Raw genomic sequence first — 27,806 nt, forward strand, 5'->3', positions numbered from 1 at the left:
GTTAATATGTATAGTAGGCGCACCTTTGACAAAATAAGATGAGTTTGTGTGTGACAGATTACGGATTATGCCCTTAAAATCCGAAAACAAATGTCACACCACGGACAAAGTTGAAGGTTGGATACTAAGTTTAATGCAAGGTTGCAATCGGCGGGTGGCAAAGTAGACAGTTTTGGATGAGATAGTTATTAGCATAGCTTTAGGGATATGCGCTAATTATAAGCCATTTGCCCGGTTGGAGGTAAAATCAGTCTAGATTGTTTATGAATTGCAGATCAATGTATGGATGAGTGTGTTTCTTTCTTTTCTGTTTTGTAATGCGATAATCTGTATCACACGATTAGACAACCGCCGAATTATTTTACCTTTAAAGTTGCAAGTCAGAAAATAGAGAGGTATTCCGAGGGGTACCCCCCACCCCTTTTTTTTTTTACATTTTTGTCAATTCAATAACATTCAAAGGTATGTTGTTTACATTTGAGAAATTCCCATCCTCGGATAATATATTTTATTTTTGCATGATAAAATATGACACGATTTTTTACGCTGGCCTAAAAACTACGTAATCACATAAATCAGGCAATCTATGGAGTTTGTATTGACGCATCATGTGTCTTTCATTTCGACATCATCCATTTCCGAGTGTCCTGTTAGAGTCGATGACTTTTTTTATTGTTTTTTGTTTGCGGAGGAGAGGTGAAATATACATAATATGGAACAAAAAAGGGTGAAAATGAAAGAAGAATGAAAATGAAAGTGGGACATAAGGTAATTCCTTTTTTTGTTTGTTTGATACACAGGTGGGAAATAAGAAAGTAAAAAGGCTTGTCATTGTGGTGGGGTATATTAGATGTGTGTGTGTGTGTGTGTGTGATTGTGGCATAAGATTAAAAAAGAAAAAAAAAATAGGTATCAAATCATAATTCATAAAAAAGGTTTAAAAGGGCTTAATAGTTCCACTTTGGCTTTTCAAGATCTTGACTCTTTCGTAATTGTGAAGAATATCGTGGAGAGGAAGAGCGTTGTGTGGGTGGAGGACTAAATGGTCGTGGAGAAGTTGAAGTCATCATGACAGGAGGTGATGATTGACGGGATAAGTTTCTCGACATTTTTGCACTGGCTGGTTTAGATGTGTCTGACACTCTTCTTGTAGATCTCTTTATGGGAGGCGGTGACATTGTTCTCACTGTTAATTTATGTAAGGTTTCTAACGGACATGTCAGACACACGAAATAAAAACCCTTATTATATATTAAATTTTACCTTCAACGTTGTGTCTCTTCTCTTGTTCGCTGACCATCGGGAAATTATACTCTTGTAATACCTTTCCAGATTGCTTTGATTTCTGAAGTAATGCAACTTCAGCTTGTAAAATAAGTCCTTCCAACATGGATTTTATACGTTGAAATACTTGATCTGTTTCGATCTCATCGTCCTCGTCGGCCGTAGTTGAAGATACAATCGTGTTTTCGTCATCATCGAATAACTATACAAGAAAGGGTTAGTTCTGGGGCTAACAATAGAAAAAAGACACACATAAAAAATGTTATTTCACCTCATCCACGTGTTTATCTGATACGGGTGTCAGGGGTCCTTCATTCCTATAATAATAAAAAAAAAATAAGTAAAAAAGTACATACATATTAATTTTCACATACATTTGTAATCGTTTCTGCAGCTCGACAATCTGTGATGTTTGTTGTCGCAGCTTGGCTTCCAGAGTTGTGTTTAGTACCAACAAAGATGCTTTCTCTATCTCGAGATCAGCAATCTAATACCCCAAAAAAAGAAGGTTTTAACAAAAAAAGGTATCTACACACATATATACACACAAATTAAACAATTTCCTTACCTTACGATTTGCTCTTGCTTCATCCAACCAAGAATTTTGTTCATCTGAGCTGCCTTTGCTCACAAATTCTCCTTTACCATTCATGATAGTTCCGTGCTTTACTTTAGCTACAATTTTGGTAGGCTCGTCTTCTACCTCAGATTCATCATCTTCCTCTGATTCATTATCGTCTTCTATGTCATCATCCTCTTCGTCAGTCAAACCGTCAATACTGTCAAGATCCTCTTCCTCTTCCTCCTCATCTTCCTCCTCTTCACTTGCGTGAGATGATGTTACGGATATGGCAGAGAAAAAAGTGGATTTGGACAGACTTGAATTACTTCTAGGTCTTTGTAAAAAACGATGAGGATTGACTCCTACTGTGTTAGCTACAGGGTTGGTTGATTTAAACGAAGCCCAGTTATTTTGAAAGTAAGCAAAATTGGAAGGTGTGACGATGGTAGGCTGAACTCGACTACTATTATTATTGTTGGAATAGGAAGAAAAACTTGATAGTGTAGAGGGTGAAGAAGAGGCAGTCGAGGACGAATGAGAAGAATCTTGAAGTTGTATTAATGGTGAAGAAGGCCGTATTATATTCAAGGCCTTTGGAAAGGGTAGTTCTTTTAGTGACATGTAAAAAAATAAATAATAATAATAAAAAAAAAAAGTTTTCAAGAAAAAAGGAAAAAGAAAAAAAAAAGAATGAAAGTGAGGGTTTATAAAGTACGAAAATTTTCTTGTATTACCCACATTATTAAAGTTTATGTGAATAATTTTTTTTTTTTTTTGTCTTGTTACTTGCGTCTTTTTTCTCTGTTGCCACTATTGGAGCCAGCATTGCTAGAAGAGCGTTTCTATGGGAATAAATTAAGTACAACAAGAACAGAAAAAGAGCAAAATCGCTTACCCTGCCTGTTGGTGTGCCATCGCGCCCTTTTTGTATCTTAACCTTGTGTTCAGCTTCTGTTTTATCAACTACTTTCTTGAGTTCAAACATGTTCAAAATGGAATTTTGTAAATTTTCAAACTTTTGACACACTTGTGCTGTAGGCATGATTGGTCTTGGACCTGAATGAAATAATGAAATGTTTAAAAATAGATGTCCCTGGTTAAAATAAAACAAACAATACCAATTCCCATTTCTTCCAATACTTTGAGTACTTTAGCTTGCATAGTAGGTTTAACAATTGGCAGTTTCTGACTTCGAATATAAACTCCTGGTGTAAGCTTTTCCTTTTTATAATCATCAACTAGTTCCTACTTTAGTTACTCAAATTTAAATTAATTTTTTTTTCTTGTTTTACCTTCTAATAGATTGGTGGATGCACTTGATAATTTGCGTCCCTTTTTATTATCTTCATGCATACTTGATTTTTTCTTCTTCTATTTTAAAACACTTTTCGGTTAGACACATTCTAGACAAGCAAAAAAAAAAAAAGGTGATAAATTTACCTTTAATTCAGAGGAATGATTTCCACCCGCTGTACCACCCGTGATTCCGATACCTCCGGGAGAGCCTCCAGGTGAGATATTGTTGTAAAGCGGTGTATTAGGTGTAGATGGAATCTGTTGAATCTGCTCCAATTGAAGCGAATTCAATAAACTTTCTCTTTCCTTCACCAATTTTGCTTCATTCAATTCTATACGTTTCGCCTCTACAAATAATGCCTCTTCTTCCTCAACTTGTTCTTTCGTGCGGTTAAACAACATGATTAATGCATTCTTTCTTTCCACTTCTTTGCTTTTATCATAGCTATACTGTTGCGCTAACGATTGTCGATCTGGTATATAATCATTCCCTTTGCCTTGCAATATTAACTTTCGATACACTGAATAATATCGATCCTTCAAGTCTTCCATCGTTCTTCCCTTATTCTTGTAATTGTATCGATCTTCAATCACTGGAAATCGAAGATCAAACTGTCTACAAAGGTCAAACAAGTAATCCGTTTCTTCTTTACTCCAATCCGTGTCTATCTGTATGTTAGTAAGCATTTACTGGTTGTCTCTTTTCTTTGCTACCTGTAAGATATTTCTCGTAATCTTCTTCTGAATAATCAATCACATCAATCACCTTATTGAACTTAGAAAATGCATATTCTATTATTCAAACCTATTTTTAGTTCATCAATCATCCTCTCCCCTTTTTATTTTATTTATACCTTGGTTATCTGCTTCGTCTGCCTTAACCCAATGCTTCAGTTCGAGATCATCTACTCGAGCAGGGTTTGTAAAAGGTGTCAGGAGCCTATTCATCTCTTTAATTTTAGATCAAACGATTCAATGCCAATGTTTAGCCACGTACCATGACGCAGCCTTCTTTTTACTCTTGAATTTAGCTTTAAAAGTGGGTTTGACAAACGCAACAGGTGGCGCGCCTCCAATCAAACTATACAATTCTCGACTAATGCCATCTACGTAAAATCCAATGAGTACTTCTGTGAATGATCCCCCCTCCTTTTCTCTCTCTTTCTGTACCTGGTCTTTTCTCCGGCACTGGTTTAGATCGTTTTTGAATGGGTTCCGTAGGACTGCCGAGTTGCAAAATGTCGCGTATATCTGATCCACTCATTCTAATTTGATTTTCGACAAATCATTTACTATTTTTTTTTGTTTTTTTTCTTTGCTGTGCAGAAAGAAATCCTATGACGTCATTCGCTCGCTTTTTTCGGGCGATGTCTGCATGATTTAAGCGGGTGCAACAAAGATTTTATTTTGTGATTGATAATAGTAGGGTGCAAAACGTGCCTTTTTTTTCCTTTTTATTCTCGTGCCCGAATTCCCGATACAAAGTTGGAACGGGTTGTCGAGCTTTTTTATTTAATTTAATAAATTAGATTAGTCCCGTGAAAAAAGAAGGAAGGCAAATGTTTGAGGATCAATAGCAAAGAGCCATGATGATTCAGGTCTCAGAATCCTTCTTTAAGCTGAGCCATGCATAGGCCAACGTAGTTTGAAGCTGTAATGCATCGCGCTTATTCAACTTGCGCAATTGTTTGGAGATATACAAACTACGTTCAACATTTTCAGGGCTTAGAAAATCAAAGGCACATTTGATCGAGTTACTATAGTTCGTGACCTGGTGTGCACAACCCGCTGGGATGAATACTGTATCCCCAACGTTTTGATAAATCGTATAGGGTACCACATTATACTTTTCATCGAGACGTTGCAGATCATGGGCCGTAAGATAAAATGCATGATCAAATATTGGGTGTAGATCATTGCATTTCTTATAACGTCGTATATATCGTTTCAGGATCCTCAGGCTATTGTAAGGGAATATGTGCCACACTGCAGGTGCCTGTGGTTTTTCATTGACAGTATCATCATCAGCATAGTACATCACATTCACAGCGTCCGTTATATCGCAATGTAGGTTTGTTTTACCCGTCTTTCCTTTCATATCACTTCCGTACGAGATAAACAATTTAGGTCCAAGATCGGGCGGTACGTATTCCTCTGGCAATCGATTTGCTAAATTCAAATAGCCCGTAGCACTACAGTATTCAGGTGCTGGTACTGTCCTCATAAAATCTTCGTAAAGACCAGGCAATTTCTTTGCGAGGTCTTGGTTCGGTGGCCAATCCTTCACCTTTAGCACCTCGCTACTTCCCAGGGATTCGCACAGTGATCGGCGTCGTTTACGGTTGGAGAAAGCCTTAAAGTAAGATTTTGCTTCCAGTTCGTATACGGTATTATCGAAATCCGTGGCCTGTAATCTATCTGCCCCACATACACTTCGAAACATTTGTGGTGTCCATTCGAATTTACTCTCGATTGTGGAATTTGTCACGAGTGCTGGGCAGTGCGTTTGCCAGTATTTTTGGAATACCTCTAAAGAGACCTGAGATGCGGGCAGGTTCATGTAATCTTGGCTTTTATCAAGAATGGGTGGTACGCGATTTAATTCGGGTTCGTTGGGCTCGTTGGGTTCGTTGGTTTTGTTCATTTGAGAGGGAAGCATTGGTGATTTCAAGTTTCTGGGGTCCAGCGCTCTTCGAGACTTTGCAGATTTCAATTGGTCAAGTTCACTTTTTCTTACCTCGATAGGGTTGATAAGTTCTGTGTTAGTAAGTACATCAGTCGACTGTATTGGTTTCGGCGACTTCAACTTGCTAAAATAGCCGTTCAGCGGGTCGTCTGTGCCATTGTTTCCTATGGTCTGTTTAGCAGGTACCACCGATTTCTGATCCAACACAGGTTTAAAATCACCGACTAATACTTTCTTTAGCTTACGTTCTTCATGTTGATCATCGTATATGGAAGCGGAAATGACAGTGATTGTAACCGGATCGTTATGTAATTTATGGATTTTGGCTTGGAGATCGTATGAAGGATTAGATGCGATAGTAGATGATGTAGTTTTCGGCTTATCGCTGGATGTATATTTAAATGCTGTGCCATCGTATGTAAATTTCGGTTCGACTGTAGCTTTGGTTGGCTCATGTCGGATATGGGTTTGTTTATGTATTGCTCTATGTTCTAAAATAAACTAAAATTGGTACTGATGGTAATTAGTGAATACTTGATTAGAGCTTACGAATGTCTTGTGATATTAGTTTTTGAAGCCGTGTTTGTGATATGTCAACTAATAGCATTCAGAAAATCAATTCAGATAAAATAAAAAGGGATGAGCTTGTTAAGTAACCAATCGATATATGAACAAAAGTACCTATAGGTTTATGGTCTGAAGGAATAATGGCCATGTCGTCACTGTCATATTCTTCATTGTATAAGTATCCATCTACTTCCATCGACGTACTTCCAACCAGCAAAGTAATGGATTTTTCTGAAAGTTTCGAGAATAGCACAAATTCTGACTGAGAATGTTCTTTTCCATTAAAGACACGGCCGTTATGGTATCCATATAATGTGTTTTTTAAAGCCTCATAACAATCCATACAGATTTCAATGGCACAAAAAGCGCAAATATAATAGTGAATGAAAAAGTTGGTGGAGCAGCTATCACAAGTATGACTGTATCCTTTTGTATGCTTTCGTTGTATTGGTTTGTTAGAGCCGTGTAGGAGGACATCCAATTGGCGTTGCAGGCATCTTTGCAGTGTCGGTCTAATTTTCTTTAGAGCATATATATTGGCTCGGGGAGAGTAGGGCATCGTGTTGAATCGCCTGCTTTTATATTTGAGAGTAGGCGTTCTTGTTGAGGGGAAATACGGCCCGTATAAAAGCTGATCATTCACTTTTTTGAAACCTCTTAGATTCACAAAAGTGCATGCTTCGTTTCGTTTGCATGCATGACACACTATCTTGAATTGATCATAAGGCGGTTTTTTACATGAATCAACTTGAATATGAATCTCGTCTCCTTTTCTGATTTTTTTAAAAAGTTGCTTTCGTTGCACTTGTTGAGTTTTCATGTTAAAGAAGACTGAAAAAAATCACAGAAAACATTAATTGTATTTCACGACGGCCTCACGACGGACCCCAGGTCAGGTGACGTGTGTTACATATGCCTTTTCTGTTTGTCGAGGATGTCAACCAATCACGGAAAAGAAAATTGCGTATGCAGGATTGTATTGTTTTTTATTTTATTTTTTGCAGCAGGTTTCTTATTGAACTCATCATTCCATAATCTTCTACGTACATTTTTCCGTTCAAAGACACCTCCTTTTAGGTTGAAAAGATGCAAGCTAAATCGATTTTTTCTAGTCTAAAATTTAACGATAAGAAAAAGTATGCTCAAGTTTAAAGATGAAGACAAATTGAGTTAAATGAGTGGCTTTGGATTTCAGGGCGACATAATAAAGTCCCCTCATTTAGCTATTAAAATACAAGTGATAAATATCGTCGCTAGAATAGAGAATAGTTATGGTCCTGTCACAAATAATGGTCCTCTTATATCAATGCGAAGCAACTTTGAGAAACTAGCCTTTGAGACACTATAAATAGGAGATGATGATTTATCCCCGTTGCTCATTTAAATGTCGGATTAACTGTGTAGAAAAAAAAGAATAGTGGATGAGCTAACGGATTTTGAGCCACTTTTGCGGGCAGTATAAAGATAAGACATGAATATTGTGATCGAATAGCATCCCTGAAACTAACTGGTAAACAGGACTCTCATTTATCAAAATACTATCTTTGAATAGATAGATCTGAGAAACGACATCCCCTTTAGTCATTCCCAAAAAAAATTGGGGTCGGATATCACAAGAGCCGGGATAAATATCTAGCAGATTGATCAGCTCTAATTCTTAAATTTGTGCCCTTAAAAGGTTTACTTCATCATAATGTGTGTTTCAAACTATAATTACGAGAGTTGTATGCATTTTCATGACATTGATGTATTTTTCTGTTTTCAATTACTACTTTGTAACAGCTAGCTGTACTATTACTTTGGCATCTTCCTCAAGTAATACCTGCCATAAAACGTTCTGGTTTTTGAATACCCCAGCAAACGAGGATGTTTCTACTTGCATTTATCTCAAAATACGAACTTGTTCCGCAATGATTAAATGCCTTCTTTTTATTAAACCAATAACTGGCTATTTACGTCACACTTACTATTTGGAACTAAATAAGAAAACGCTGACATGGTTTTGTCCGTAAGTTTGAATATCTTTTTCCGCAATGGAAACATCGTTGATAAACCGCCTTCTACCCAAAGAGATTATGCACTTAATCGTTGGGCATCTTGCAAGTAGTGTAGATATCAAAAGCTATCGTTTGGTGTGCTCAGACTGGAACTCAACCATTTGGTCTATGTTCTATAAGGATGGGATTTCAATTTTTTTGACAAAACAAAATTACCAAAAGCTCCAAGACGATTTCTTAAAGTTCCCCGAATCGAAGATGAAAATACAAAAAATGTATATTGTATTCGACAAAGAAAACAGTTTTCGTGATTTTTGGATATACCTCAATATTCTAATGCCCATGATCGCCGAATGCAAAAATATAAGAAAACTACACTTCATATCAGAAAAACTAGAACCTTATCATTTATCACCATTGCTGATTGAAACAGTAGATCTTCCGTGCATTGAAGAAATTATTACACACTATCCGGTGGAATGTAATCCATCCCTGCGACAAGCGTATTTCAACATTAACTTCAAGTATCGCAACACAATAACACATTTGAGAATCAACAATTATATTGAAAATGCGACCTACTCGCATGAAAATTGTTTTACTAGGGCTGATATGGAGACAAAGGCATGTATTGATTCTAACTTATCACATCAGAAGATATATGATTTCACGTATAAAAGAAAATGGGATTACTACAGTGGAATAGTCGACTATGTTAATAACTTCCGTAACCTCAAATGTCTATCATTACAATTATTTGGATCAGATATTATTGATATCACTATTCTAACGGAAACTAATCTTCCCCAGTTGGAAACATTGGAAATCTATGGTATGGAGCTGACCTTGTTTATTGAAAACCCTCCTTCACATTGGTCAAAGCTTAATTCATGCGCCTCTGTAACGGATCTTAAACTAGATGTACGTGAATTTAGTGTAAACACCCTGGAATATTTCATGACATGGTTTACAAATGTCGAGAAGCTATCGATTTTTCATAATTATTCTATGAAGAATTATCGCAATTCATCTTATGGAAAAGAAGAAACTCCTGCTTTGATTCAAAAGTTGATTTCATACTGTACGGGAATAAAATATGTCAGGGGTTTTATCTTGTACAATGTCTTTGAAGGGGAAACAAAAATTCGAAGGAATATTTTTCGCCAAAATGGTCAATGGATTGATGAAATAAGAGAACCTGATTATTATTTAAATGACACTATGAGCGAGAGTGATGTCGATGATCAATACGATGAATATATGAGCGAGGTTGATAACGATTATTATTATTATGATGTCATTACGGACGAGGATAATACCGATGATTATGGTGATGATTTTGATGATAATGATTACAACAAATATTATTATAATGAAAACCATTTTCACAACCACCGTTATCATCGTCATTACGGTCCTGATTTCACTGGTGGCGGTTACTAATCCATGATAACTATCTTGGCACTTTTAAGTAAATAAAAATTGTTTGAATCCTCACATTTAGCACAAATTTAAAGCTGTTCATTAAAGTATACTAAAGTCTACATGCTTTTTTTTTTTGGTTAAGACAACAAGTAGGATTTTAAGCCACACTCTTTAATGCAGACTAAGTAAAAAAAAAACGCCAACATGGTGGTGTGAGAAAATCGCATCTTTCTCCGCAATGGAAACATCATTGATAAAGTGCCTTCTACCCGAAGAGATTATGAATCTAATATTTGGGTATCTTGAAGAAAAAATTGATATTAAAAACTGTCGCTTGGTGTGCTCAAGTTGGAACTCAAGCATATCCTCTATCCTTTATAAGGAAGGGATTCAAATCGCTCTATGCAAACGAAATTACCAAAGGCTTCAAGACGACCTGGTAGAGTTCCCCGAATTAAAGATGAAAGTACAGAGAATGTATTTTATTTCTGAAGATGAAAATTATGCCGGTTACGATATAGATCTCAACATGTTTATGCCCATAATTAACATATGCAAGAATAACTTAAAGAAACTACACTTTGAGCAGACAACAGGTGGAGATAATTATTTATTGCCATTGATCATTGAAACAGTAGATCTTCCGTGCATAGAGGAAATTGTTGCAGAAGAGCTGCTAGCATTTAAACCACTTACACGAAAAACGTATTTAAAAATTAACTACAACTATCGCAGCACCATAACATCTTTGGAAATCAGCGATTTTGAAGCTAGATATCGTTCGGATGAGTTTTATTATTCAGATAATGAGGAGGATTTCGCGCGACGTTTTGTTTATTTTTCATCTCCACCTAAAGTATATGGTATTAGATACAAGGAGGAATGGGATAAATATCCTGGACTACTCAACTATGTTTACAACTTCCGTAACCTGAAAGTTCTAAAATTACTACTGGTTGGAATCAGAGACGTTATTGATATCACTATTCTAACGGAATCAAATCTTCTTCAATTGGAAACATTGCACATTTGTGGCGACTATTCAATCTTGTGCATTGCAAATACGCCTTCACGTTGGTCAAGAATTAATTCCTGCGGCTTTGTAAAAGAACTTACATTACATGCACTCGAAATCAGTGTTAATACCTTGGAATATATCATTACAAACTTTTCGAATGTTGACATGCTAAATTTATATCAAAAAGAACCTCTGAAAAGTTATATTGATTCCTCTTATGGCAAAGAAGAAACTCCTGCTTTGATTGAGAAGTTGTTTTTATACTGTAAGGGAAAAAAATATGCTGATATTTTTTTAAAGTATGACATGACTGAAGGGGAAACAGTCATTTCAAGGCAAATTTTACGCAAAAAAGGCCAATTGATCGATGAAATAAGAGATTTTAGCTTTTTTTACGGGTACTATGACAGCGAAGATTCCGATAATTTTGAAGGAAACAGCTTTGCTCTCAATGATAGCTATGATGATGAAAATTATTATGATTACTATGATTCTAATGACGATTATTGATTTATTCCATCGATTATAAACACTACTTAACGATGTTTTCAAGTTAATATCTGTTATAAACTGTTCCTTTTTTGCTATAAATAAAGCATGATTGAATCTACTATATTTAACTTCAAAATGAACAATAATGCTAATGAATGCGGACCTTTTTTTTTTTAAGACATTGTATTGGATTTTACGTCACACCCATTATTAGGGGTACTTAAGTAACGTTCAAGCATCAATTTCCCATTTATTTTTATGACACTAAAAGAGCGTAAATAAATAATCCTGAAATTTGCAACTTGAAATTTGAAACTTGAAAGTTACTTAATTGCCCTATTGCAGATCAAATAAAAAAATGCAACACGACTGTGTGAGAAAATGTACATCTTTCTCCGCAATGGAAACATCATTGATAAAGTGCCTTCTACCCGAAGAGATTATGAGTCTAATATTTGGGTATCTTGAAAAAGAAATTGATATTAAAAACTGTCGCTCGGTATGCTCGAATTGGAACTCAAGAATATGCTCTATGTACTATAATGAAGGATTTCAAATTTCTCTGGGTGAAGAAAATTATCAAAAGCTTGAAGACGACTTGTTGAAGTTCCCCGAGTTAAAGATGAAAATACGGAAAATGAATATTATTTGTCGTACTCTAGATGAGTATTCTGATTATGATATAAACCTCGGTATTCTTATACCCATAATTAAGACCTGCAGCAACTTGAAGAAAATTCGCTTTCAAGCGCCAGCACCATCAAATGAAAATTATTTATTCCCGTTGCTCACTGAAACAGTAGATCTTCCGTGCATTGAAGAAATTGTTACAGACGAACTGATTGACATGGAATTCCGTACTCGAAAAACATATTTAAAAATTAACTTCAAATATCGCAACACAATAACATCTTTGAATATCAATGATTATGAAGGTAATTATTCCATATACCGCAATTCTTATTCAGAGGATGAGGATAAGCGCCCGCAATTAATCGATTTGGATGTGCTCCGGCCGCAAGTATACGGTGTTAGATACGAAAGAAGATGGGATGAATATCCGGGATTGCTTAACTATGTTTACAGCTTTCGTAATCTAAAAGTTCTAAAATTACTACTGCTCAGAATCAGAGACGTTATTGATATCACTATTCTAACGGAATCAAATCTTCTTCAATTGGAAACATTGCACATTTGTGGCGAATATTCGATCTTGTACATTGAAAATACGCCTTCACATTGGTCAAGACTTAATTCATGCGGCTCTGTAACGGAACTTACACTACGCGCACGTACAATCAGTGTAAACACCTTGGAATATGTCATGACCTACTTTACAAATGTCGACAGGCTAAATTTGATTCAGAAAGATCTTTTAGAAAATTACACCAATTCATCTTATAGCGAAGAAGAAACCCCTGCCTTAATTATGAAGTTGAATTCATATTGTATGGGAAAAGAAGATGCTGATATCTTTTTCAAGTATGATGCGATGGAAGGGGAAACACAAATTCGAAAACATGTTATATTCAGAGGCGGTCAATTGATTGATGAAATAAGACAACATGGATATTATAGCTCTTCAAACGAGCACTATAACAGCGAATCTGACTATTATGACGACGATCATGGCGGATATATTGATGACTATTCCATTGACGATTATTGATTTATGACCGCTATCCCTTTTACAAATTGATATATGGTCTAAATTGTTTAATGTTCGAATCCACTACATTAACTCAAATATGAAGCTGTTTGTGAAAAATAAAAATAACTAATTGCTATTTGTTTATTAAAAAATAATTAGCCATTTACGTCACACTTACCATTGCTGATTAAGTAAAACAACGCCGACATATCTGTGTGAGAAAATCTACATCTTTTTCCGCAATGGAAGCATCATTGATAAGGCGCCTTCTGCCCGAAGAGATTATGAACCTAATATTTGTGTATCTTGAAAGAGAAATCGATATCAGAAATTGTCGCTTGGTATGCTTAAATTGGAACTCAAGCATATATTCTATCTTCTACAAGGAGGGGATTCAAATCTCTCTGTGCAAACGAAATTATCAACGGCTTCAAGACGACATAGTAAAGTTTCCCGAATTAAAGTTGAAAATACAGAAATTGTATATTATTTCTGAAGATGAAGATCGTACTGGTTATAATATAGATCTCAATACTTTTATGCCTATAATTAACATGTGCAGCAACTTAAAGAGACTACATTTTCAAGCGACAACATCAGGAGATAATTTTTTAATCCCATTGCTGACTGAAACAGTAGATCTTCCGTTTATTGAAGAAATTGTTGCAGACGAACTGACTGACTTGAAACGGCTTACTCGAGAAACGTATTTGATGATCAACTTCAAGTATCGCAACACAATAACATCTTTAAGAATAAGCGATTATGACCAAGATGAAACTTACTGGAATTTGAAAAATTATTCAGATAATGAGGGTAGGGACCCGCAACGATCCAATTCGGTTACATCACGTCAGAATACAAATAGTGTTACTTATGAAAGGGCATGGGATACATATCCTGGATTGCTCAACTACGTTTACAACTTTCGTAACCTGAAAGTTTTAAAATTACTTCTGACTGGGATGAGAGATATTATTGATATCAGTACTTTAACGGAATCAAATCTTATCCAATTGAAAACATTGCACATTTGTGGTGAAGATTCGATCTTGTTCATTGAAAATACGCCTTCACATTGGTCAAGACTTAATTCATGCGGCTCTGTAACGGAACTTACACTACGTGCACTTACAATTAGTGTAAATACCTTGGAATATATCATGACATATTTTGATAATGTCGATAGGTTAAATTTGTATCAAACACATCCTTTAAAAAATTACTGTAATTCATCTTATGACGAAAAAGTTACTCCAACTTTGATCGAGAAGCTAAAATCATATTGTACTGGAAAAGAAGACGTCCATGTTTTTTTCAAGTATGATACGATAGGAGGACAAGAAAATTTTAAAAAACAAGTTTTAATCAAAGGCGGTAAATTGATTGACGAAATTAGACAACCCGAATTTGATACATATTGGAATGATTACTATGACAGTGGACCAGAATACTATGACATTGAACAAGAATATTATGACATTGGACAAGAATATTATGACAGCGAAGAAGAATATTATGACAGTGATCAAGCACATTATGACAGTGATCAAGCACATTATGACAGTGAACAGGAACATTACGTCAATGATAATACGGATGTAAATTATATTGAGTGGCATAATAGCGATAATTGCTAATTTATGACAGCTATCTCCTTTAAAAATTAAAAACTGGTCCGAATTATTCAACAAATAAAACATGTTGGAATTTACAGCATTTAACCCAAATATGAAGCTCTTGATAGTCAAAAAAAAAAAAAAAAAAAAAAAAAAAAAAATTAAAAGAGAGAAAAAAAAAAGTAATGACGAAATGCCTTTTCGTTAGCACAACAAATAGTTTCTTTTACGAGTGGACTTTTTGGTTTTGCACCGACTTTTTGTACTTGAGCATGCGCCAAATTTTTTTTATTTGAGGGAGAATCGAACGTAACTTGCTTGACTACATGATAGAAAGTAGCCACTTTAAATTCAAGGCTGTACAGATATAGACAAAGACATTTCCCCTTGATAATGATCTTCACGTTGTTATTCGTCTTACTCTTTTATCTCTAATTTAAGAGAACTCACGATCAGGCATACGATCAACTAACATATCTAAAAAAAAAACTTAGAATTCTCAAATAAATGATACAAACACCTAAGCTAAACTTGATTAAGTCGAAAATTTTCACTAGTCGTAGTATAGACTATTAATAAAAAGATTTCTTGGCTGTGTAAAATCCAACTCATTTACGTTGAATTCTCTGTATTACAGTGTAACCTATAATCCATTTGTTTTTCCTTATTCGCTAGATTTCTATTTTAATTGACATAAGATTCTGTATTTGCATATTGTCTACACCTAAGTCTTACTGTTTTTTATTTTGGTAAAGTCTAGACGTAACTCTATAAATGGCAAAAGTTGGAAGAGCTGTCCAGGGCGACTGAAATTTTCTTTCAGTTTCCGTAACCTGAAGGTCTTCAAACTAATATCCGTTAGGGCGGACGTTGATACTGATATAACTATTCTGATAGAACCGAATAGTTTTCAACTAAGTAAATTACATGTTTGTGGCGATGACTTGTCTATGCGCGTCGAAGATTCATCTTTGCAATGGTCAAGGCTCAATGCATGCGGATCCGTTGTTGTGTTTTAAGGTAAGTGGTAAATTATAAAGCAGTTTATGAATAATTTAAAAGTTTTTTTAAGATGTGATTTGTATATACTAACTATCTACATAGGGTAAGTGATTCCTAAATCGTTTTCGATATATTCATCCATAGCTATGGACATATTTCTTGTAGCAACAATATGGTAGATCACCACATCTGTGACTGGACTCATAACGTACATGTTTAATTAGCGTTAAAATTTGGGAATACGTCAAAAACGTTCACAATCTCACGATGTACCAAAAGACACAATTACGTAGTTATATGGATTAATGTTATGCTGAAGATGGAGCTTTTGTTTTTTTTACAGCGATTTGACTCATACTGTACCGAGGCGGAGGATTCAGACATATTTTTCAAGTACACCGTGATTGAAAGAGGCCAGAAAAAGGAAGCCACATGTATTGTTGCAAGATGATCAATCCATTGATAGGATTCCATTACGTCCCCCCTTATCCGGTAAAGATAGGATTATCTTTCTTAGGATGAATGCTGTGATGATAGCTCTGATGAAGAGGAGTAGGAAGAGGTGCATAAATATGAGGATAATATCGATTATGATTATATTTCTGTCTGTGATTATAATAATATTATACATTTGATCGTACTTATTCGGTTATTATTTGAAGCTTAAGTCTAATGATAAATAAGAAGAGGTTTACACCTGAAGACAACTTACGCAAGATCAATAACCGATATTGGCGTTGGTAAACTATGCTATTTAATAAAAATAAATTTAGTATGATCATCCAATGTATGCATAACTGCTGATAGTATATGGAAAGACGTATATATTTTAATAGTATAGTGAGCTGGCTACCTTCTGACTAGCGATTTTTTTTTGCCCCGAGTCTACGCTAAAGTGATCACCGACGATCCTCCTACCTTACCTGAAAAAGGAAACCGACGTGTAACGCGGATTTTCGTTTGTTTCACGAAATTAGTAGATTTCTTTAGCAACGTGTTATTAGGGTTTGTATAGCGTTCGATATTGGCTGTATTTATAATGCGTGTCTGTGTGTGTGTGTGTGCAGCATAAACTGAACCCAAACATATTGTGTAAAGACATGATATTAATTATTTATTTTTGAAAGCGAATGAGAGAAAAAAAAAAGTGTTGCGGAGGTAAAACAAAGGAAAGAGGAGTAATTTACTTGGTACGTCTATAGATTTTGTCCATGAATTCAGTAAAGATATGCTTCTTAACACCGGTGGATTCATCCAACTTTTCGATCAAGGCGTTCAAGTCGTTGAATGACTTTTCCTCATAGGCCTTGTAAACAGAATCAATGTCCAAATCAATATAAAGTTGCTTGATCTTGGCTTCGGCTTCAGCGTTCTTTTGACCATAGTTTTCATCAAGAACCTTACGTTGTTCCTCATTGGCCAAGGCCAAAGCTTGGTTAACCAACCAAGAGCACTTGTTATCCATGATATCAGTACCGATCTTACCAATGACTTCAGGGGCACCGTAACAATCAAGATAATCATCTTGGACTTGGAAGTATTCTCCCAAGGGGATCAAGATATCGTGAGATTGCTTGAAAGCTTCTTCGTTCTTGACGCCAACCTAAAATATACAGTAAGTCACTGACCTTCTTTTTCATATAGAATATGATCACTAATATACTTTACCATGTGCATAGCCAAGGCGACGGGGAGATAGAAGGAGTAATAAGCGGTCTTGTAAATAACAATGAATTGATGCCTACGTAATAACGTTCGTTTCAGATGCACGCAATAACAATAACAAAAAAAAAAAACTTACTTCTTGATAGAGAACTTGCTTAAATCGACGTGATCTTCAGGGGCAGTGATGAGATCACAGAGTTGACCGAGTTCAGTTTGGAAAGTGACCTATGAAATAAAATGAAAATGAGTACATAAAGCCCATTCAGTCAGCCTGTATTCAACTTTACCTCATGGAACAACTCAATGAGTTCAACATAGTAATCGGTCTTCTTGAAGTATTTCTTTAAGAAGATGTAGATACAAGATTCAAGGATGAAAGCATCATTGATGGCAACCATACCGACATTTTCAGACTTGTACCAACAGGGTTGACCACGACGGGTGATGGAAGCATCCATAATATCATCGGAAACCAAAAAGAAGGCTTGGAGCTACATACACGAAAAAGCTTCTAGTTCAATACGATCGTCCTTTTCTTTGTTACCCATTTAACTCTTTCACACTTACGAATTCAATCATCCAACCTAAAACGGTGGCCTTAAAGATATCATCTTCAGTAACGGTATCACCCTTCAAGATACGGACGGTGTCGACAACAGAGATACCACGGTTCAATTTACCTAGATAAAAGTAAAGGTTAGACAACGGGGGGTCTGACTTGGTAAAAAAAATAGTATCGGTCATTACCACCGGGGACATTGTAATACAACATCTGCCATGAGTGAAATAATAGGTGAGATGATGATGACATTGTATATATATATTTTTTTTTTACCTTCTTGGTCCATTCGTAGGCATCCTCGGGCATGTTGTACTTGCGAAGTTCGGCAAGGACTTCTTCAGCGAGAGTAGGGAAAACCTTGAGGAAAGCTTCTCTGTTTTCTTCCTTTTGCAACTTGATGGCAACCATTATAAATAAAAGTTTTTTTTTATTGAGTGAAAATAAGGAAAAAGAAGCAAGTTAAAAAAAAAACTGTTGGTTTTATAAACACGTTTGACGGATGTTGAAACAGAATTGACGGCAATATTAGAAACAGCGCCTCACCTCACACAAAAAAATTAGGTTCTATGTTGTCTAGAGTAGAAAATATGATAATAGGAGGTCTTTGCAGACCCACGTAATAAATAATAATAATAATAAAAAATTGTTTATTTATTTCTTTAATAGTTGGCGCGCATAAACTCAAAGAAAGCAAAATTGTCGGGATGAGGTCCATACTTGTAAACAAACTGAGAAGCCAAAGAGGCACCAAAAATGGCCTTCACATAGTTTTCAGGTACACGTTCTAATAAGGTTTCCAAACCCAATTTGTCTAATAATAATTTAGGAAACGCTCGCTTCAGTACGGTTTCACGTAAACCGGCATTATCCCAAAGTCCCGTCGATTGAAGTTGTTCGTTCAATTGTACAATCGCGTTTGATAGTTCGTCGGACAGAATGGAAATGGCCGTATTGGTCTTGGTGTGTTCTTCCCAAAGAGCTTCGAATTCAAGACGGGCATTACGTTCAATGATATCCTGTACTTCTTTGACATAGGCTTCATAAAAGACCGGAATAGGTTGACCTTTCTTCACACACATGTGTTCTTCAAATTCGGTATCGTTAAATGCAAGTGCTGCAAGTACCTCCAATGAAGACGATGTCACACCACCCTTGTTTGCCGACGCATCTTTAAAGATCGTTACACCAGCTTTTTCGAGACGGAGACGAGCCTCTTGTGTAAAGAACAAATTGGCACCTTCCACAATGTACTTGAACAAGGGTCCATTACCTCCTTCAATTAAATTATGTACATTGTCCAGACCAACAGATTCAGGGCGACCTCCCATGGGAGCAAACAATGTAGCTTGCGCCAACGGATTTGTGTGAAACGTGTTTCTGAAAATCAAGCCATTTTCAACGATGTCTCCATTGGGTAAAGTCACGTTATCTTCATCCACAAGCACACGGAAGCCCTGAGGGGATAATTTTTCGAGATTGAAACTACTGATCATCAAACGAGCATCTGCTAAACGAGTCAATTCTTCGCGATGAATACCGACAGCATCATAAAGGACACCCGAGCCATCCACAATGGCAATAGTTTTATCCTTGGAAATCTTGATCTCGTTGGATCCCAAGTCACCGTCTGGACCACCTGTTTGTAATTTGGTACAGTCTTCTTCCTTGATATCAAAAGTGCGGTAGATACCCAAAATATATTGATGCACAGACCGAGTTGTCATACCATACAAGTCATGAGGAATACCACCCAACGATTGACTTTTACCTGTGGTAAAGGCCTTCCAAAAACTAGCGTTACGACGACGTGCATGTTGAGACGCCCAATCCATGTAATCCGCTGTACCTTCATCAGGACCAAAAAAGAGAATTTCGGGCTTTTCGGTCAAATCCACTAATTTATCCTTGATACCAATGGTCTGGCCATCAATGAGCAAATCAAGCACTGAATCCACATATTTTTCGAATGCAACAAGAGCCTTATCCTGTTGGTCAATGTCGAGTAAGATGGTACCTTTCGATCCACCTTCAGGAATATCTTTGTTCTTTCGATGCTGTGTTGCGGCAAGTGCATAGTTCTCATCAAACAAGGTACGCAAATTGATGGAATACGCCTCTCTGTTACGAGACCGGATCATACGAATACCTCCACGCGCAACATCACTAAATCGGAGATGGAAACCACGGAACTCTGAGCCAACAACCAAGAACATACCGTAGAGTGGAGTTGGATATTCAATCTCGGGTAAGAAACTGGGATCCATACGGAACGAGAGAGCTACTTTGGTAGTTTGATAAAAGTTGGTCTTGAGTACATGTTTGTTGAAAGTCAAGAAAGATTCAAACACCAATTGTTCATGACTGTTGGAGGTGACAGACTTGATTTTCTTGAGTAATTGTTCTTCAGATAAATTCTCAACCGTGGTCAAACGTTGATAAGAGATAGTAGGCTGAAGTGAGGCTTCGCGTTGATTGACATAATGGACTTTGGCAAAATGAGCATAAAGTAACTTGATCAAGTCAGGATATTGCTTGACGATATCCAGAATGTATTCACGGGTGAAAGTATCTTGTCTTAAACGCTTCTTCATCTTGGAAAGCACCTCCTCATGTAAGGGGTTGGCATTATCAAGAATATGAGTTAAACTGAGGTACTCCTTACCCAGACGATTCAGGAAGTGCTGCGAAAAGATCCAACCCACATAACCATATACGGTTTCCTGTACAGAGAGTTTGTTTGTCATAAAGAATTGTTGGAGTGGGTTTTTAGGCAAACAGTACAAGAGTGAGGTTTCCTTCATAACTTGATAGATGGTGTGTTCGATAGGAGCTTTTCTTGTATTTGGCAAAGGGTTGAGGTACAAACCCATGATGGTAACACCATTTGAAAATTGTTCTAAGATGGGAGGGGTCAGGATTAAATTTTACATATAAACAAATAAACAAACAACTTTACCAACATATTTTCGGCTGGAGTAAAGACCATAGTAATGATAAAGATCAGACATAGCAGAAAAGAATCCCTGTGTACTTCTTTGTCGATAACCAATAATCAAACGACGTTCGCGTGTGCCTTGCACATCATACATTTCAATGACTGGACCGGTTCGCTGAAGTACATTGCAGATAACATCTTGATAGATATTACGGGTGTGTTCAGTGGCCTTCTTCAAGAAACTTTGATCAGCGACTTCATTAATATCAGTCTCTTGCTCGGGAGTGGGAGAAGGACTATTAAATTGACACTTGGTCACAAAGTAACAACGTAGCTGAGAGGTGGTTTGTCCACTAGGAACGGTAGTACTTGAACGATAGGATTCGACACGATAAGCATCCGAAGTGGCTGATGTATCCAAATACTTTTCATCAATTCTGTAGAGAAAATAAGACTTTTAATACCTTCCTTTTCATATGACGCGATTTAATACACTTACTTTCTTTCACATTGTGGTCCGGTCAATTGAGAGACACCAGGTTGAGAAGAGTGAATATAAACGGAAGAATCTTCGGACTCCTTTTCAAGGTTGATATCCAAGACATTCTCGTTCTTGGTAAAGGCTAATATTTTAGCACCATAAAGAGCCATGATATGGTTTGCGATGGTCTCCACGGATTCCAGGGCAAAGTAGTAGTCATCGATACCAAGATTACTATTTCATTGACAACAAAAATTTGAGTATGTCTCTCTTTTTTCTTTTTTCTTTTTAGTACAGCCTTTTCTTTTTTAATTACCCGTAAAACCAGGAAACTTCATTTTGCACCAACTCCTTTGGTAAGAAACCAGAGTTATTTAAATATTCACCTACTTGAACCATTTGATCATTTTTTCCTGCAAACACGTTTGCATTATACCCCAAATCACCAATCGTATGCGACTTGGCACTTTTCAAATTCTTGTCTAATTCTTCCGATGGGGATACATGTGTACCAGTCATTTTTTTTGAAGTAATAAAAATGTGAATATAAAAGAAAGGATAATGGAAAATAACAAAATCACTGGTTTTTATATACAAAGAAAATATGAAACTCTAATAAAGAAAAATGCAGGAACGAGCTTATTTGATTGGCTCCATCGTGAGAAATATCTTGTTGTGATAACAACTGTTTTAGAGGACCTATCAATCACCCGATTTCTGATCTGCCCTTTCTGTGTGAATACTCCCAATAAGCAATCTGTAAATAGCTCTTACTTTCATTATTACAGTTATCGTTCCGAAAAAAAAAAGAGGGCAACTGATAAGACATTTTAGGACCTGTTTGATCCTCTGCCGTTAGGAGATCAATCGAAAAAAAAAAAAAATAACAGGATGAAAATAAATGTTTTACATTAAGACTTTGATATTTAAACAAACGTTTTTTAAAATGCATATAGAATGGTGTAGGCCTTTTTTTTTTCGCGTGATATAAGATACATGGCGTTTTTTTTTTCGGCTTGAATTATAATAAGAGCGTTTTGTATCTAACGATAAAATCAAGTTTTCTTTTCTAACGCCGCTATCTAACCCCCTCCCCCCCCCCTTAGTGCGCGTTCACAAAAGAGCGATAGATTAGACTATTTGAAAACAGAAACGTAAAAAAATAAATGTGTCTTTCATTGTTCTGTTGTATAAACTGGTCGCATTACACGCCATGCATGTGTATGTGAGTAATCACCTATTGAGGGTTTATTTTAGAATTCGCCTCTTATATCTTGCAAAAGAAGCTGTCATTCTTCTAAAAAACAGCACTTTGCAATGATAAATGAAATCCGAATATGCAGGACAAGTTTTTGTGTAGCTCACTCTACACCCCTTCCAAACGATGACAGTGTCTAGACTTGAATTCTTATGCTTGCAGTTATACATGTACTATCCCCGATTGCGGATGTTTAGTTCTGGTCCCTATATTCAAGCAACTAGTATATATACAGCTTCTTCATCCTGGTAATAGCTTACGACCCCTTGCGCGTATCTACAAGACTAGAAAAGAAAGTATGCAAAAATATTGACAGTTTAAAAATAGACCACTGTTGAACTCATACAACGACATTTGTGTGGCTCATTAAAAAGGGTATTCATACGATCGATTAAACCAACTATTTTCATGCTTGTTTAGCCGAATCCCATTTTTTTTTTTTTTTTTGCATAATTTCTTCATTGTGTATAGGCTTACATCATTTAACAGTGGCACGCAACTTAGTTGATGATGATTCAGCTCCGGCAAGGTCCCTTTTTTCGATCCGGACTTTCAAAGCGTGTTTTCTGTGTTCTCTCTCTCTCTTTTTTTGGGTACCTGTGTCTCTCTCTCTCTCTCTCTCTCTCTCTTTCTTTTCTTCAATATGAGTGACGGTATGTTTTCTAGAAACGCAGCTTTGAATGCAGGTAAGTTACAAACCATAGTATAAAATTTTATTCTTTTTTTTTGTTCAGGTCTATTAGGAGTGACTAATCGGATACTTATCTTGTAGGAGCCATTCCTGCATCGGCAGAAGAGTTATCTCAAAAATATCTTGGATTATTTCAAGACTACTCTCGGTAAGCAGACAAGTGAACTGTTACAAAAAAGAACAGTTGCTAATGGTGTTTTTTTTTTCTGTAGTTTGAAAGCAAAATATGCAGTATTGAAAAAGGCTGTCATCAAGGTAAAAAATAAAAGTTGAATGAAAGCATGTTTACAGGGAAAACAGTGGGTATTGAAACGACATATTTGTATAGGAACGAGCTTCCAATGTTGCACTTCAAGGCAATGTCAAAGAAAAGGAAAAAGAGATGCGAAAGGTAATATCGTCAACTTTATTGTTATAGGGACGATTGAACTCATGTATCCATCAGTTGCAAGAACAATTAGATCTGTTGGCTTTTCACAATGAGCGATTAACCAAGCGTATTCAAGCTGTACAAGATAGTGACCAGGTAAGAAAGAAAAAAAAAGTAATCATTTGACAAAAGTTTATTGAAACCACATGGTCTTAAAATAGAAAGGAACACATTTTTCAATACTCGGAGGTTCAGTTAAGAAGGAGCTGGAAAAGAATGCTCAGGCATTGGAAGAAGCCAATTTGGATTTGGAAAGAAAAATTGAAGAGAATGAGAGACTTCATGAGGAATTGACAGATAGTAAATTCGAATTTACTGACAACATCAACATCCTGTTGAAGCAAATCCAAGATTTGGAGAAACGTGTACAAGAACTTCAGGATGAAAACGCTAATATTATGTCAGAGTCGAAACCCACCATTGCCAAGACAGATGATACAGAACATCTAAATATGTTGAGGGAAATGGATGCTTTAAAAGCACAACTTAAAGAGTAAACAAAATGAGAGAGAAAGAGAAATATGCCAATGCACAATATAAATTAAAAAAAAACTTCATTTAACCATTTAGGAAAACCGATTTATTACAAGGAAAGGATCAACAAATTCAGCAAAATAATCACCAAATGCTATCTGAAATACAAAGCTTACGTTCTATTCTATTATCCAAGGTGGGTGATTTGAAAGAATCCACAAAGTTATATGACATTGTACCTGAAGCATCCGAGGCCTTGAAAATTCTGGAAGAACAAGCAAAACAATACTTTTCCGGTGACAAGGTAAGGCATTCCCCCTTCTATCTAATATTTGAATATTCACACCCAAACACCCAAATTTTTATTTAGTCAAATTTAAACGCACTATCGGCAGAAATTGCAGATAAATTAATGATTTCCACACAAACATTTTCCCAAGAACTATCCCAAGTTGTACAAAAACTGGAAGAAACCAGAAAGGAATTGGACGCCTTGTTATTAGAAAAGGCAGACCATCCAGATGTCGACTTGACCTTGTTGCAAAAACAGCTGGAAGAAAAGAGTCAGGAACAAATCAAGAAATACGAAGACATGAATCTTCAACAACAGAAACAATATGAGGATCAATTGGCGCAACATGCTGAGCAGCTCAAACAGGAGCAAGATAAATATCAGCAGTTGGACGAAAAGTTGAAACTCTCCACAGAGGCAGTAAAGCAATTGGAAGTGACGCATCAACAGTATGAAGAGAAGATAAATCAACACACCCAAAACACAAAGGAATTATCTGATCAAAAAGATCTGTTGATGGAACAAAATATTCAGTATGAGGAGAGAAACAAACAGTATCAGGAACAAAATGAGCTGTATCAAAAGCAAGTAGCTACTCAACAAGCAGAGTTTGATGAAAAGATCAATAAAAAGACAGTAGAAATTACTGATTTACTATCCACGATTGAGGCAAACAAACAAATCGGATTAAAACAAATTGCTGATTTACAAGCTATGAATGATAATCTTGAACAAGAAAACAAGTTGCTACAGCAAGAAATTGAACAGAAGGTATGATGGGCATTTGAACATTGCCACTTAATAATACTTCAGAATACTTATGTGAAAATAAAAATAGAAAACCAAGCCGGAAGAAACTGTCGACAATACCATCAATAACAAGGCTGAAGAGGAAGACGAAGAAGTGTTTGTATACCCAAAACAAGAAAAGTTACCCAAGGTAGAAGAAGAAGAGGATGAGGATGAGGAGGTGTTTGTTTACAGAGGCATGGATGCGGTGGACACACCCTCTACGGCTACACCTACACCCCCACTTACATCCAAACAATATGATGAAAAGGATGTACTACTCCGAGAAGAGAAACTCAAAGTATATTATGAGCACCAAATCAATAACCTAACAGAAAAAATTCAAATGACAGATAGTAAAGCCGTTCGATTTGCATCCATGTACAAGTCAATGAAGGAAAGATTGGCCAAGGAAGAAAAGGATAAGCAAATGATGGTAGCAGAGATTGAAAAGCTAAACAAAAATATCAAAAATGTGCAAGATATGTTGGCCACCACCGAATCCAACTATCAAAGGCAGGTGGATACAATGACCGAATTCATTACTTCGCTTCAAGAAAATGAACAACGAAGTCAACAATCTTCTGGAAGAAGAAATTACTAATTTATGCATTCTAATAAAACAAGTCACTTTTTTTTTTATACATTTTACCAGCTCTCCCATTTTGTTGTTTGTTTCGTGTTTTAATACCACATTTATATTTAAAATGGCTACTCTTGCAGACGAACTCGCAGCCGATCTTGACTTTTCTTCTGATGAGGAGGAGGAACAAAGATCAGATATTGATGAAGAACAAGAAGCTTTAGATAAATTACGAGATAATGAAGGAGACATTGAGATGGATTCCAAAAATTCTCAAGACAACCTCGAAGAGAATCCCAACAGTGTTCGCAAGACATGCAAATTACTTTACTCCAAACACACCCAAGATGTTTTAAAGGTAATACATACTTTTAAAGGGCAACAGTGGAGCAAAAAAAATAACGAATTGATAAATAGAAAATCGATTACTTTATTGCTGCTAATCGCAACGCATCTCAAGTTGTCGGTCCCACAGAAGAAGACGATGAATATAAGCTTATTGTAGAATCCAACAGCATGACTGCTGAAATCGATAACGAGATCCAACACGTTCACAAGGTAAATGGGGAAAAAAGAAAGGAAAGGATACACAGGCCGAAAGCTAACCACCAACAAGTAGTTTATTAAAGACCACTACGCAACAAAGTTTCCCGAACTTGAAACACTTGTTTATAACCCACTCGATTACGCACGTACTGTCAAAGCTATTGCTAATGAGTTAGATGTCACCAAAGTAGACCTTCGACAATTTTTACCTTCTGCCACCGTCATGGTCATTACGGTTACAGCTTCGACTACAGCCGGTAAAGAATTATCAGCAGAGGAATGGGCATTGACAGAAGAAGCGTGTGATATGGCATTAGCTTTAGACGATGCTCGAAAGAAGATTATGAATTATGTCGAATCCCGTATGACAGTCATCGCACCTAATCTATCCAACGTCATTGGCACATCCACTGCCGCAAAATTACTGACGGCCGCAGGTGGATTAACCGCGTTTTGTAAAATTCCTGCGTGTAATGTACAGGTACTCGGTAACAATAAAAAGGCGAATACAGGTTTTTCTACAGCACATACGGAAAGACATGCAGGTTATATCTATTATTCCGAGATTGTCAATTCAGCACCTCAGGAGCTCCGTAGAAAATTAGTAAAGATCATTTCCGCCAAGGCCTCGCTGGCTGCACGTATTGATGCCAGTCATAGCGCACCCGATGGTCAAGAAGGACAAAAGATGAGAGAAGAGATTGATGCCAAAATAGATAAATTACAGGAAAATCCTTCCCTTAAAGTCGTGAAAGCTTTGCCGATTCCTGATGAAGGGCCCAAAAAGAGAAGAGGTGGTAAGAGAGCTAGAAGACAAAAGGAAGCTTACGCAATGACAGAGTTGCGTGCTGCTCGTAATAGAATGGCGTTTGGTGATGCTGAGGAGGAAATTGGTTATGGTGATGAGACAGAGGGTCTTGGTATGGCTGCGAAGCAAATCGGTAAAATTAGAGCTTCCGTGGCAGATCAGAGAAATAAGGGTAAGCATTTTTTTATCTTTTATTTTTTTATGCGCCTGTCTTAATCCTTTTTTTTTTCTCCTTTATCGCAGTCAAAGCACCTAAGCTCAAGAGTTTCAGTAACCGTCTTTCTGGTACAGCTACATCAGGTTTAGCGTCATCTTTGGCTTTCACACCAGCTCAGAGTATGGAATTAATTGATCCTACAGCCCAAGTTGAAAAAACAAAAGAAAAACGCGGAGAGAAATACTTTGGCGATGGTGCCTTTAGTATGTACCCTAAGAAATAAAATATATAATAAAATACCTGCATTTGTGTATGTATATATAGATGTCGATACATTTTTTTTTATTATAAGGAAAAAGCCAATTGTACATGTAGCTTAGAATTCGGCACTGAATTCTCAATCTGGCAAATAAACTGGCCTTTATAAAACATTCTATGGAACGGATGATTGCTATTTTTATAGTAAAAGCCTATCGCAACACAAAAAAGCAATTGTCCTTATGTTGATATTTACGAATATACATACAGTTATTAAA

At 36.4% G+C, this 27,806-nt stretch overlaps 13 protein-coding genes across 13 annotated transcripts; 8 read left to right on the top strand and 5 right to left on the bottom strand.

Annotated features, from left to right (window-relative positions):
* Window positions 1-947: 947 nt before the first annotated feature.
* EV154DRAFT_432389 (uncharacterized protein) lies at window positions 948-2,467 on the bottom strand (the record flags this gene model as incomplete). The annotated part of the gene is made up of 5 exons (XM_051596669.1): window positions 948-1,207; window positions 1,264-1,486; window positions 1,556-1,601; window positions 1,659-1,771; window positions 1,853-2,467. 5 exons carry the CDS (start codon window positions 2,465-2,467, stop codon window positions 948-950), a joined length of 1,257 nt encoding a protein of 418 aa, XP_051450608.1.
* On the bottom strand, window positions 2,438-4,493 carry EV154DRAFT_556973 (uncharacterized protein). Its single transcript, XM_051605392.1, has 9 exons — window positions 4,313-4,493; window positions 4,140-4,248; window positions 3,997-4,082; window positions 3,857-3,934; window positions 3,287-3,807; window positions 3,139-3,217; window positions 2,965-3,084; window positions 2,742-2,902; window positions 2,438-2,688 (listed from the first exon to the last, which is right to left on the bottom strand). The coding sequence occupies exons 1-9, from the start codon at window positions 4,404-4,406 to the stop codon at window positions 2,629-2,631; spliced, it is 1,308 nt and encodes a 435-aa protein (XP_051450609.1). The 5' UTR covers window positions 4,407-4,493; the 3' UTR covers window positions 2,438-2,628.
* Window positions 4,494-4,736: 243 nt separating this feature from the next.
* EV154DRAFT_432375 (uncharacterized protein) lies at window positions 4,737-7,215 on the bottom strand (the record flags this gene model as incomplete). The annotated part of the gene is made up of 2 exons (XM_051596668.1): window positions 4,737-5,948; window positions 6,607-7,215. 2 exons carry the CDS (start codon window positions 7,213-7,215, stop codon window positions 4,737-4,739), a joined length of 1,821 nt encoding a protein of 606 aa, XP_051450610.1.
* A 1,213-nt stretch (window positions 7,216-8,428) lies between these two features.
* EV154DRAFT_488318 (uncharacterized protein) lies at window positions 8,429-9,835 on the top strand (the record flags this gene model as incomplete). The annotated part of the gene is made up of 1 exon (XM_051599091.1): window positions 8,429-9,835. One exon carries the CDS (start codon window positions 8,429-8,431, stop codon window positions 9,833-9,835), a length of 1,407 nt encoding a protein of 468 aa, XP_051450611.1.
* A 220-nt stretch (window positions 9,836-10,055) lies between these two features.
* On the top strand, window positions 10,056-11,345 carry EV154DRAFT_582757 (uncharacterized protein; the record flags this gene model as incomplete). Its single annotated transcript, XM_051606680.1, has 1 exon — window positions 10,056-11,345. The coding sequence occupies one exon, from the start codon at window positions 10,056-10,058 to the stop codon at window positions 11,343-11,345; it is 1,290 nt and encodes a 429-aa protein (XP_051450612.1).
* Window positions 11,346-11,727: 382 nt separating this feature from the next.
* EV154DRAFT_488320 (uncharacterized protein) lies at window positions 11,728-12,996 on the top strand (the record flags this gene model as incomplete). Its single annotated transcript, XM_051599092.1, has 1 exon — window positions 11,728-12,996. One exon carries the CDS (start codon window positions 11,728-11,730, stop codon window positions 12,994-12,996), a length of 1,269 nt encoding a protein of 422 aa, XP_051450613.1.
* Window positions 12,997-13,220: 224 nt separating this feature from the next.
* EV154DRAFT_556975 (uncharacterized protein) lies at window positions 13,221-14,618 on the top strand (the record flags this gene model as incomplete). Its single annotated transcript, XM_051605393.1, has 1 exon — window positions 13,221-14,618. One exon carries the CDS (start codon window positions 13,221-13,223, stop codon window positions 14,616-14,618), a length of 1,398 nt encoding a protein of 465 aa, XP_051450614.1.
* A 906-nt stretch (window positions 14,619-15,524) lies between these two features.
* Window positions 15,525-16,050, top strand: EV154DRAFT_488322 (uncharacterized protein; the record flags this gene model as incomplete). The annotated part of the gene is made up of 3 exons (XM_051599093.1): window positions 15,525-15,617; window position 15,702; window positions 15,824-16,050. 3 exons carry the CDS (start codon window positions 15,525-15,527, stop codon window positions 16,048-16,050), a joined length of 321 nt encoding a protein of 106 aa, XP_051450615.1.
* Window positions 16,051-16,594: 544 nt separating this feature from the next.
* Window positions 16,595-18,258, bottom strand: EV154DRAFT_532002 (farnesyl pyrophosphate synthase). The gene is made up of 7 exons (XM_051603864.1): window positions 18,100-18,258; window positions 18,012-18,036; window positions 17,832-17,944; window positions 17,552-17,755; window positions 17,401-17,489; window positions 17,268-17,340; window positions 16,595-17,202 (listed from the first exon to the last, which is right to left on the bottom strand). Exons 1-7 carry the CDS (start codon window positions 18,232-18,234, stop codon window positions 16,783-16,785), a joined length of 1,059 nt encoding a protein of 352 aa, XP_051450616.1. The 5' UTR covers window positions 18,235-18,258; the 3' UTR covers window positions 16,595-16,782.
* A 192-nt stretch (window positions 18,259-18,450) lies between these two features.
* Window positions 18,451-21,787, bottom strand: EV154DRAFT_532003 (Glutamate/Leucine/Phenylalanine/Valine dehydrogenase-domain-containing protein). Its single transcript, XM_051603865.1, has 4 exons — window positions 21,559-21,787; window positions 21,261-21,476; window positions 20,783-21,198; window positions 18,451-20,722 (listed from the first exon to the last, which is right to left on the bottom strand). Exons 1-4 carry the CDS (start codon window positions 21,759-21,761, stop codon window positions 18,486-18,488), a joined length of 3,072 nt encoding a protein of 1,023 aa, XP_051450617.1. The 5' UTR covers window positions 21,762-21,787; the 3' UTR covers window positions 18,451-18,485.
* Window positions 21,788-22,954: 1,167 nt separating this feature from the next.
* On the top strand, window positions 22,955-24,646 carry EV154DRAFT_143074 (uncharacterized protein). Its single transcript, XM_051594071.1, has 9 exons — window positions 22,955-23,186; window positions 23,273-23,339; window positions 23,404-23,446; window positions 23,520-23,582; window positions 23,637-23,717; window positions 23,783-24,114; window positions 24,192-24,212; window positions 24,292-24,399; window positions 24,466-24,646. Exons 1-8 carry the CDS (start codon window positions 23,144-23,146, stop codon window positions 24,302-24,304), a joined length of 663 nt encoding a protein of 220 aa, XP_051450618.1. The 5' UTR covers window positions 22,955-23,143; the 3' UTR covers window positions 24,305-24,399; window positions 24,466-24,646.
* Window positions 24,493-25,780, top strand: EV154DRAFT_432396 (uncharacterized protein; the record flags this gene model as incomplete). The annotated part of the gene is made up of 2 exons (XM_051596670.1): window positions 24,493-24,822; window positions 25,226-25,780. Coding segments are annotated over 2 exons (885 nt in total), but the record flags the coding sequence as incomplete, so codon positions are not given.
* A 66-nt stretch (window positions 25,781-25,846) lies between these two features.
* On the top strand, window positions 25,847-27,586 carry EV154DRAFT_607950 (uncharacterized protein). Its single transcript, XM_051607645.1, has 4 exons — window positions 25,847-26,117; window positions 26,177-26,317; window positions 26,379-27,285; window positions 27,357-27,586. Exons 1-4 carry the CDS (start codon window positions 25,884-25,886, stop codon window positions 27,551-27,553), a joined length of 1,479 nt encoding a protein of 492 aa, XP_051450620.1. The 5' UTR covers window positions 25,847-25,883; the 3' UTR covers window positions 27,554-27,586.
* The last annotated feature ends 220 nt before the right edge of the window (window positions 27,587-27,806 follow it).

This window comes from Mucor mucedo (assembly GCF_025094135.1).
Source record: "Mucor mucedo strain NRRL 3635 chromosome Unknown EV154scaffold_238, whole genome shotgun sequence".
Taxonomy (NCBI): domain Eukaryota; kingdom Fungi; phylum Mucoromycota; class Mucoromycetes; order Mucorales; family Mucoraceae; genus Mucor; species Mucor mucedo.

What these genes read in the sequence shown, in the direction of transcription:
- EV154DRAFT_532003 (XM_051603865.1), bottom strand. Translation starts at nt 21,761, where the DNA reads ATGACTGGTACACATGTATCCCCATCGGAAGAATTAGACAAGAATTTG. An exon ending in GAAGTTTCCTGGTTTTACGG is followed by an intron (nt 21,477 to 21,558) that starts GTAATTAAAAAA and finishes TCAATGAAATAG; the next exon opens with TAATCTTGGTATCGATGACT. An exon ending in GGACCACAATGTGAAAGAAA is followed by an intron (nt 21,199 to 21,260) that starts GTAAGTGTATTA and finishes TTTTCTCTACAG; the next exon opens with AATTGATGAAAAGTATTTGG.
- EV154DRAFT_556973 (XM_051605392.1), bottom strand. Translation starts at nt 4,406, where the DNA reads ATGAGTGGATCAGATATACGCGACATTTTGCAACTCGGCAGTCCTACG. An exon ending in AAAAAGAAGGCTGCGTCATG is followed by an intron (nt 4,083 to 4,139) that starts GTACGTGGCTAA and finishes AGAGATGAATAG; the next exon opens with GCTCCTGACACCTTTTACAA. An exon ending in ATCCACCAATCTATTAGAAG is followed by an intron (nt 3,085 to 3,138) that starts GTAAAACAAGAA and finishes AGTAGGAACTAG; the next exon opens with TTGATGATTATAAAAAGGAA.
- EV154DRAFT_143074 (XM_051594071.1), top strand. Translation starts at nt 23,144, where the DNA reads ATGAGTGACGGTATGTTTTCTAGAAACGCAGCTTTGAATGCAG. An exon ending in TTATTTCAAGACTACTCTCG is followed by an intron (nt 23,340 to 23,403) that starts GTAAGCAGACAA and finishes TTTTTTCTGTAG; the next exon opens with TTTGAAAGCAAAATATGCAG. An exon ending in CTGTACAAGATAGTGACCAG is followed by an intron (nt 23,718 to 23,782) that starts GTAAGAAAGAAA and finishes GTCTTAAAATAG; the next exon opens with AAAGGAACACATTTTTCAAT.
- EV154DRAFT_607950 (XM_051607645.1), top strand. Translation starts at nt 25,884, where the DNA reads ATGGCTACTCTTGCAGACGAACTCGCAGCCGATCTTGACTTTTCTTCT. An exon ending in ACACCCAAGATGTTTTAAAG is followed by an intron (nt 26,118 to 26,176) that starts GTAATACATACT and finishes ATTGATAAATAG; the next exon opens with AAAATCGATTACTTTATTGC. An exon ending in AGATCCAACACGTTCACAAG is followed by an intron (nt 26,318 to 26,378) that starts GTAAATGGGGAA and finishes ACCAACAAGTAG; the next exon opens with TTTATTAAAGACCACTACGC.
- EV154DRAFT_532002 (XM_051603864.1), bottom strand. Translation starts at nt 18,234, where the DNA reads ATGGTTGCCATCAAGTTGCAAAAGGAAGAAAACAGAGAAGCTTTCCTC. An exon ending in CCTACGAATGGACCAAGAAG is followed by an intron (nt 18,037 to 18,099) that starts GTAAAAAAAAAA and finishes CACTCATGGCAG; the next exon opens with ATGTTGTATTACAATGTCCC. An exon ending in TAGGTTGGATGATTGAATTC is followed by an intron (nt 17,756 to 17,831) that starts GTAAGTGTGAAA and finishes TCGTGTATGTAG; the next exon opens with CTCCAAGCCTTCTTTTTGGT.